This window comes from Crocuta crocuta, unplaced genomic scaffold (assembly GCF_008692635.1).
Source record: "Crocuta crocuta isolate KB4526 unplaced genomic scaffold, BGI_CrCroc_1.0 scaffold290, whole genome shotgun sequence".
Lineage (NCBI taxonomy): Eukaryota > Metazoa > Chordata > Mammalia > Carnivora > Hyaenidae > Crocuta > Crocuta crocuta.
Genome location: NW_027527429.1, coordinates 3,167,898 through 3,177,107, shown reverse-complemented (window position 1 = coordinate 3,177,107; position 9,210 = coordinate 3,167,898). Strand labels below are relative to the sequence as shown.

At 63.8% G+C, this 9,210-nt stretch overlaps 1 protein-coding gene across 1 annotated transcript in view; it reads left to right on the top strand.

The window, feature by feature from the left end:
- MLPH (melanophilin) overlaps positions 1–9,210 on the top strand; it is a 38,649-nt gene that overhangs the window by 23,229 nt on the left and 6,210 nt on the right. Inside the window, exons 5-8 of the mRNA XM_077758746.1 lie at positions 49–152; positions 1,238–1,354; positions 7,425–7,610; positions 7,848–8,003. Of these exons, the coding sequence (XP_077614872.1) occupies positions 49–152; positions 1,238–1,354; positions 7,425–7,610; positions 7,848–8,003 (563 nt within the window). The remainder of the gene's footprint in view (positions 1–48; positions 153–1,237; positions 1,355–7,424; positions 7,611–7,847; positions 8,004–9,210) is intronic.

Genomic DNA, 9,210 nt, shown 5'->3' with positions numbered 1-9,210 from the left:
CCCCCGTCCTTCCCTCCCTGGGGGGACTCATGCAGGTATCGGCTGCAGGTGGGCCCGAGCCAAGCCCTGGAGAAGGAAGTGGAGACAGTGAGCAGACAGAAGAAGATGGAGAGCCGGACACAGTGGCCCAGGCCCAGCCCCTTGGGAGCAAAGTAAGCCTTCCCCGACTCCCCCGCACCCCTCCCCCACCTGGAGCCTTGGGTTCTGATTTGCTGACCACGCTCTCCACCACAGCAGGGGCTCCAAGAGCCCACCCCCGTTGCCGTGCCCACCAGTCTCTGAGACACTGGGCACCAAATCGCGTGCTTTCACCATGTGCTCTCACCAGCAGGGGCCCTGGAGCTGGCTGCGGGGTGGGCAGAGCCAGCAGCGAAGCCTGCCCGGCCCGTGGGTCGGGGTCCCGGGGTCACGCGTGCAGTTGTCAGAGCAGGCCGGGTCCCAGAGGGCGCGCTGGTGTCTCCCAAGGCGGCCCTCGCCTCTGAGGGAAGTGAGGCCCCTTTAGACTCCCCTCTGTGAACATTTGTGCTTTTCTTTACGGCCAGCCGTGAGCCTTGCTTTTATTGGTGTTTGTCTCGCTTCAGAACAGAAACTTATTTTTAAGTTACATTAGCGATAGATGAGCATCTGGGTGGGGTGACGGAAGGGGAGCAGGTTGGGGCAGCGAGACAGGGATGGAGGCACGGGGAGGGGCCATGGTCCTTGGGATTGGACACCGAGCGGTCTGGCCAGTCTACGGGGAGAACGCTGTAGGGCTGCCACTTCCTGAGCATAAAGAGTGCCCGCCAGTCTGGAATATTCCCTATACAGTGCCTCTAAAGAATCAAGGTCATCATGAGGGAGGATTTCAGTAGATGCATGCCCTTCATCTGCAAACCTGGAGCCCTCCCCCTCCTCTGCACCCCCACGGCGGTGCCTCTCATTTGTCTGAAGCCCCCGACACTCCCAAGGGAGAGAGGCGCCTGTCAGCCCTCGAGCAGACGGCCTGCCCACCCCCCACGCTAAGCCGTGGCGCCTGTGGCTGCGGCACTTCAGTGCTCGATTCCCCTTCTGCTCCCCTGGGAGGCCTTGCAGGAGTTGGAAGGGTGGGGTCTGCGGGCCCCTTGCTGCGGGCGTGGAGCTCCTTTGGGTTTGTTTCTTGTGTGGGGGGTGGACACGCCCGTGCAGGCCGAGGGCCCCGGTCCTCTCTGCCAGGCTGACCCTGACCCTCATCTTCTTGCCCACGTCCGCACCTGCTCAGAAGAAGCGCCTCTCCATTCACGGCTTGGACTTTGAGGCCGACTCCGACGACTCGACTCGGTCCTGCGGTCACCCCCCGTCTCTGCCCCCAGACCCGATGGCCACAGCCAGCCTGCAGGTCGGTGGGCTCTCGCTTCCGCCCCCGTCCTTCCCGGGCACTCAGATACGCAAGCCCCAGGTGGGGGTCGGCGCCCTGGGAAGGAACGGGGGCAGTCCATCACAGGCCAGGGGAGAGTGGGGAGGGGGCCCAGGACCCGGAAGCTGGGCTGGCAGCTTGGGGAAGGGGCGTGCAGGGTGGGGTCTAAGTCTGGACAGACGAGGGGGCCCGGGCACTTGGGCTGGCTGCTTGTCCCAGAAGTAAGGCAGAGACCCCGTGACTTGGGAGGGCCCGAGGAAAGGCTTCTGCCCTGGATCCCGGGCCTGACGGCATCCGTCTGGCGGTACCAGGCCAGAGCGGGGGCTCAGTGGGCCGCGCTGCAGGAGGGCACAGCAGGGCCGGCAGCCGCCCCCCACAGGTGTCTGGGCCCCAGGTCCTGCTCCGGCCACAGGACGGACCAGCCACTGCTGTCTCCATTTCCCGTGGCCTCCGGGCCTGAGGACTGCTTCCTTCCTGCCCCTCCGCTGGGAAGGAGGGGCACGTGGCTTCCCGAAGCCCTCGTCACCTTGTTTCCTCGGGGACGGTGGCACAGCAGAGAGAACCCTCTGCCGGCCTGAGGAAGGGCGGGGAGACGGGTGGGGTGCAGCCAGGGGCGCCCGGGAGCCCTGGCCACGCTCGCCCTTACCCTCCTGGTCTCCCAGGAGTATGCGGGTGCGCACAGTTAGAAAAACGCACCCCCCCAAAAAACTAACTTCCCCATCCATGTCCTCAAGGGTGCGGCCTCTGGGTGGGTCGGGGCCCCCCAGGCTGTCAGATGGGCTTCAGCTTCCTTGTTTGATGAGGCGCCCAAGGTACTGGGAGCTTCAGCTTCCCTGGACATGTGACAGAGTAGGGAACTCAAGGTTTCCGCCCCGAATTTCTGACATTAAAGGGAACTGAGTTGCCGGGGGCAGAGCAGGTGGGTGTCTGGTGTTGGGTGAGTCGGATGACGTCTGCACGCCCTCAAGACCGGGACTGGAGAGACCCACATGCCAGGAGCTGCCCCTCCTGGGAAACCGTCCCACAGCTGGCAGGTCCCGTGTGCTCAGGCCCCTGCAGATGAACCCCGTGCGAAGGGCACCTCCCGGGAGGCCGTGGTCCTGGAGGAGGCTGATGTCGGTGCCCCTGGAAGCCACCCCCGTCCAGAGGAGCAGACAGACAGCCTCTCAGCTGCCGGACGGGACACCCTCACGGAGCCCCGCCTCCCCGGAGAGGCCTGCACCTCAGCCCTGGGACTGGCTGTCACACCCAGTAAGTACCCTTGCTGAGGGGTGGCAGGGGGGGGAGGTTGGCCTGCCTCACAGCCCTGAGGCTGCAGACACACTGGCTGATGGGTGGCAACTCGCTCCTTCCCTACGATGTCCAGCACGGGCAGGCCTGGCAGACGCCATCAGCACCTGCCTCCTCCGGGTGGGGACTTCCCTCATAACAGCCAGCATGTCCAGCACTACCGCCTCAACTGGCCACACGGCTCTAGCCCTGCCTTTTAGGGAGGATGCGGAGCTGGCCTGGGTGGGGACACATTGCCCTGAAATGATTAGGATCACTGGTCATCTTGACCAACACTCCTGACTAAGGAACAGGGCAGCTCCAGACCTGGGGGCGGATGGGACGTTTGGGGACCGAGAGTGCACTTGGGGATGGATGGGACACTGGAGGACCGATGGACACCTCGGGATGGAAGGTGCACACGGAGACCCAGAGTGCCCTTGGGGACGGTGGTACGCTCGGGGACGGTTCCATTTGGGCACCGCGTCCCTGGCCCATCGTTGGCCGCCAGCTGTGACTCAGGAGCTCTGTACGTGCCCAGAACCCAGACTTGCTCAGTGTAATTTTGTGGGCAGACAGTTTGCTTCGTAATGAAATCCCGACTGGCTGTCTTTTCCTGTGCCCTGTGGGCGTGTGGGCTCAGGAGCGGAGACCCCCTCCTGATGTCGGAGCAAATGAGATCAGGGCGGCAGCGCAGCCTAACGAGCCCCCACGTGGCGGTGGCGTGGGGCCAGCCGCCGGGGAAATGCGGTTAACACCCCGCCTGCCAGGACATCAGTCCACGGTCCGTTTCCCTCCTCATTATATCACAGGGACATGATCTCCTGGTCTGCAGCCCGTTGTTCCCTCTAAACAGGGGATAAATGGATCTACATTGAACACGTCGTAGGTGGGGACTTGCGCAGACTTGGGGGCCCCTCCCCTGCCCCGAGATCCCTGAGCTCCCTGAGCGCGCACACTGGGGGGCAGGCGGGGACGGAGAGGCCGAGGGAGGCCACCCACGCTGAGTTCTGAGCGCGGCTTTCTGAGCCGCGAGCTGTCCTATTTGACCCTGACACACAGCCTGCACCTCGTCCCTTAACCGGGAGCACCTCACGGGGACGTGTTGGAGTCTGGGCGCGTTGTGTCCGCGGGGTGCATCGGGCAGCCTGCGGGTGCTCCGCCTGAGGTGTGCTGGAGTGTGGGCTGCCGCTTGATCCACCCGCTTCTCCATCGTGACTCAGTTTCCTTCTCGTAAAGAGGGGCTCACGCCTGACGTGCGGCATGGCTCTAGGCAGTAAAGAGGTGGTCGTATCCACTAAGTATTACCGCCCAGCAAATCGTCACAGACTATGGGGTCAAAATCTCACTGGGGGTGGAGTCCGGGCACAGCCTGGCTGTGTCCCCAGCACACGGGGTCCCAGGCTGAACCCCACATGTCACCGGGGCTGGAGTTTCCCTGAGACTCGGGGACCCTCTCCCCAGGCGCACTCAGGTTCTTGGCCGAACTCGCGGCTCCCGTGGGGCCCTACAAAGCCACTCCCGCCTGGACTCCCGGCCGGCCAACCCTGGACGCACCTCGAGGTGCCGTCTAGGCTGCCTGGGGCCGTGGGAGAGGCCGTGGGGACGGCGAGCTTCCCCCGCCCCCAGCCGGAGCCCAGGGCGAGCAGTGCAGGTCACACGGTAGGTGCTCCCTGCCCTCCGAGAGTCAGGCCTGAGAAACAGCCCGGAGCGACCAGTGTCACTGGCTTCCGACTCTCCGAGGGCCACCGCGAGGGGCCTGTTTCCTGTCCCCCTTGCGTGGGGACGTGTGACCTGCCCCACCCTTACTGTGATTTTAGGGGCCCCTCTTCGTTTCTTTGACCTCGTTCGATTTTCTTTATTGGGAAAGAAGTGTCCTCTGGCTTTCGGCTTTTCACCACAAATAATTCAAACCCGCTCTCCCTCCAAAGGTCCGAGCGCCGTCGGGAGTGAGTGGTGTGCCTCCCAGTGTCTGGCCTACGACGACGACGAGAACACCTGGGCTGACAGTGAGGCCCCCCAGCACCCCACACGGAGGGACCCCGCTCCCGCTGAGAGCCAGGTAAGGCAGCGGAGAGGAGCCCGCTCTCGCCGCCTCTCTGGAAGGAGGCTTTCTACCTTCACACCAAGTCATGGCAGAGAAATCAAAGCTGCTGATATTTTAAGTTTTTTTTAATGTTTCTGTATTTTTGAGAGAGACCGCTTGAGCAGGGGAGGGTCAGAGAGAGAGGGAGACACAGAATCTAAAGCAGGCTCCACGCTCTGAGCTGTCAGCACAGAACCCGACGCAGGGCTCGAACCCACAAACTGCGAGATCATGACCTGAGCTGAAGTCGGACACTTAACCAACTGAGCCGCCCAGACGCCCCTGTACTCGATTCTTTGTGATGAAAATGTTTACTGTGTACCCTGTCAGGTATCGCGTAGTTTACAAGAGGGGGAATAATCCATTCTTTTATACCTTTAGCAGACTTCATGCAGGTTTTAAGAAAATGTAACTTAAAATGCGTGACACCTGTTGAGCTGGTGAGACTCCCTCCTATTGCAGCCCCTGATTTATAAAATCGGGCACAAGTCTCCCGTGAGCACCCAGGTTTCCTTCACAGAATTCAAACCCGATCCCGTTAACAGACAGCTGATTTCGGTTTGAGCAAGTGCACTTTGCTGCGGGCAAGGCAGCAGCGCTTTACATGAGAACGTGGTGACCGCTAGGCCGGTGAAGACTCATCAATGACTCTGACGAGGTCTTGAGTCCTACAGATGAAGTCGTGAGGCCGGGGCCGTCCTGTAACCAGGGGCGGGTGAGGGAGAGAGGGCCCTGCTCGGATGGAGAGCTCTGAACTGTGGCTCAGCCCAGGCCGGTCTCAGGTACAGGGCTCCTCCTGGACCCTCCCCCAGGGAAGTTCGAGCGGTCGGGGAGGCCCCCGGCGAGCTTCCCTTCAGGGCACCCCCGGACTGAGCCCCGGGCCGCCAGGTGGAGAGACCGATGAGATGTTCAGCGTGTTCAGAAAAGGCAGGAAGCAGGTGGTGCACGGACAGTGTGGTCGCTGCAATTCAAGACGCAGATGTGAGGGGCAGGGGAGGGGCCGGAGCTGGGAGGGGCTGCTCTGCAGGGGACTTGGGCCTTCCCGGCACCCCCTCACCCCTTCCGGGCCCTCACAACCAGGAGGAGCCTGACTCACAGTCCTGCCGTGGGTGGAGCAGCGCCGCCCAGGACCATTGCTGGGGGGGGGGGGCTGCCCGGCAGGGCCCGGCTTTCCCAAACCCCTGTTCCCAGCACCCCAAGTGCGGCCACAGGTCCGCACGGGGCAGGACCTTCAGGGCACAGGCGGAGTGGGGGTGCCGGCCACTCCCCGGCCTCAGCTGACGTAGGAAAGGTTAGGGGCTCCTCCAACCCCCGTCCTCTCGCTGCCGAGCCCCAGGACACGACCTGCCGACTTGCGGAGGGAGCCCTGCCTTGCGTGGGTTTTGAGGAGCCACCGTCAGTGATTGGGCTGGAAAATGTCAGCAGGATGGACATGTGGAGGCCTTGAACTCTGCCTCTCAGAGTCCGTGCCCTCGGGCACAGCTGACCCCCTCTCCTGGGATGCCACCCAGGACTGTCCTACGAGACACGGGCTGGAAGGCCTCCTGTGCCCACCCTCCGTCTCTGGAAGCAGTGCACTCACCCCCCTCTGCCCTGAGCAAGCACTTCGGGATGCTTTTCCTTCTTTTCCACTCGGCGGTGACCTTAGACAGTGACGGCGTCAGGGTCACACTCTTCCTGGGACCTGCGGTGGCAGCCACGTGTCCCACACACATGGCTCCAGGGAGACAGAAGCCGTCTGTGGACACTGCCCCCGCCTCCCCCGGCATCGATCGCCGCCTCCGGACACCCAGTGCCGCCGGGGTCGGGGGGGGGAGGGGGGGCTCGATTACGGGCCGCCACGCAGACTGAGGGCCGAGTCCTAACAGAGACCCCCGCGCTGACGTTCCTCAGCTGCTCTTTTCCGGGCGGGGGGCGGGTTCGCCTGCTCAGAGCCCTCAGTGCTGTGGGGATCAAACTAATTCCCTACTGGCACCGCACACGCTCCCTCCCCTCCCGAAGGGCCTTTTAAATGTCCCTTTTAAAACCAGGTGAGCCACGGAGGAGATAATGGCCGGAAGGAAGGGCGGGATTGATTTCTCGGCTCCTGCTCCGGAGCCGAGCGACTCTGGTGACTCAAGAGGCTGGTGACTCAGGGCACAAGGAAGTTGTTTTTAGTTGGTTCAGGTAGTTGGGGGTCCCTGCCGACCCCCGGTGACCCCGGCTCTGGCCAGCTAACGACTCACTTCAAGCAGCCTGGCGTGATGCATTTGCGCCCGCCTGTGCCGACGGGGGGCGGCGGGAACACGTCAGACCCCCCCTCAGAGGCAGCTCCCTTGTCTTGCTGAATTCGTCACCTCCCCTGCTGTACTCCCCCCCTTACCCTCTCTGCTGGTACCGCTCCCAGCTTTTCCTTGGTGTTCCAGAACTTTCCGTGTCAAGATGGGCATCGTGCTTACCCTTCCCAGCTCACGTCATGGACGGTGGCCTTAGCCGGCCTTCCACTGCTCGGGAATGTGGTGTCTGCCGCGATGGGCGCCTGGTGGGACTGGACTGTGTCCTCCAGCGAGCCTCTCGGCTTGGGGACCTGGTTTGGGGTCAGGGGGAAGAAGTGTCCGGGAGTGTCCCCTACCCCGCACAGCCTGCCTCTGGAGACCTGCCCCTGAGCACGGGGCACACAGGGGACCGACTGAACACAGATCTGCTTGTGCATTTCAGCGTCTCACCGGCCACCAGCCCACAGATGCCGACAGAGAAGAAGAGACCCTAAAGAGGAAGCTGGAGGAGCTGACCAGCCACATCAGTGACCAGGAGGCCTCGTCCGAGGAGGAGGGGAGCAAGGAGGAAGAGGCAGGACTGGACAGGAAAACCTCCATCCAGGACCTTCCCGGGGCAGCCCGGGAGGTGAGGCCCCCCGAGCGCACGTGGCAAGACCTGGGCAGAGGCGGGGCCAGGAGTTGAGGGTTTGTAACCAGGCCACTGGCCCGCCCCAGGCAGGAAGCCACCCCGACCCCAGCGCCCGGCTGGCCAGCCGGCCGGCCGGCTCTGAGTTCAAAGGAAAAGAGTGTCGTAGGCTGGCCCGTCCTGGGGGAGCCCCGCGGTACCCCCGCCAGCAGCCATGACCGTGCCCCCCTCTCCTAGGTGTGCGTGGCTGCAGGCCGAGCGCCCAGATGGGAAGCGAGCCCCCGGGACCCTCAGGAGCTTGTGCAGCCCGGCGGCCCCACGGACAAGATGCTGCTGGAGCTGGAAGACAGGGTGGCCGCGACGGCCTCCGAGGTTCAGCAGGTGGAGAGCGAGGTAGCCCCCAGCCCCGGGAGGGACCGTGGCGGGCCCTGAAGGCCGGGCAGCCGGGCGCCCGCCCAGGGTGCCGGAACGGGAGCTGGGGCTTCTGCGGGAATCGCCCGCCGCGCCACCCCGGCCGTCGTCCCACTGGCCGTGGAGAGGGGCACGCGGGCTTGTCAGCCCTGCAGGAAGTGGCCGGCGCCTGTCCCAGAAGCAGGCTCGGGACAGCCGTGGGGCTCAGGGCCGACTGTGACCTGGGCATGGGGCCAGGGCTTGAGTCTGGGTGAGGGGTGTGTCCGTAGCGTACAGAGGTCAAAAGGCAGAGCCCGGACGTCCCAGGGACAGCGAGGTGACTGGGCTCGGCGCTGCCCAACCCCTGGGGACCCGCAGGGAAGAGAGGGTCTGCCCCTCGGGCTGCACGAGAAAGCGGCACCCACCGCCCACTCTTGCTGCTGCTCAGCAGCAAGTGCTCTTCAGCCCCCCAGGAGGAAGGGGCGCGTCCCCAGAGCTGCTGGCAGAGCTGTGCACGTTAGGACAGGCCGGCCCAAGGACTGCATTCTTTTATGCCTTCTTGCCCGACAATTTTCAACCTCCTGCACGTGGCGGGCACGTGTAGGGCGCAAGACACCCCTGTAGCGTTCTTAGATGGAGCCTGTCTTCCCGGAGCTTGCGCCTTTATTGGGTGGAGACAGAGGACAGGCCAACGACCGCGGAGCTCAGTTCACAAAGAGAGCTGTGTGGACAGGAAGTGAGGGTGGGCCGGCCGAGCGCTCAGGTGAGCTGCTCAGGAAGGGATATTACAAGAACAAGGCATTGCATGCGTGCAAAGGTCCCGGGGTGCTGTCGGACTTGGCATGTGCGGGAATCAGCAGTGAACCCCTGAGCCTGGGGCTGAGGAGTGAGGGGGAGGGGGTGGGAGGCAGGTCTGAGAGGAGGGCAGATTCCAGAGAGCTGCTGGAGGGAGCAGCACAGGGGTTAGGGGCCCTTGTTTCTGTTTCCAGAAGTTTCCTCTGGCTGGTGTGGGAGCTGGGGCCCGGGGGCGGGGATTGGAAATGATGCCAGAAAGGCAGACTCCCCCGATGCCAGCCACAACGTGGAGCCGTGTCCCGTGGAGCCGCGGTGACACTGTCCCTGGCCACTGCTGCTCCTTCCATCCCGTGGGAGCCAGGCTCCCTGATGTGCCAGAGAAGATCCAGAGCCCCTCCTCCTGCCCGGGGTGACC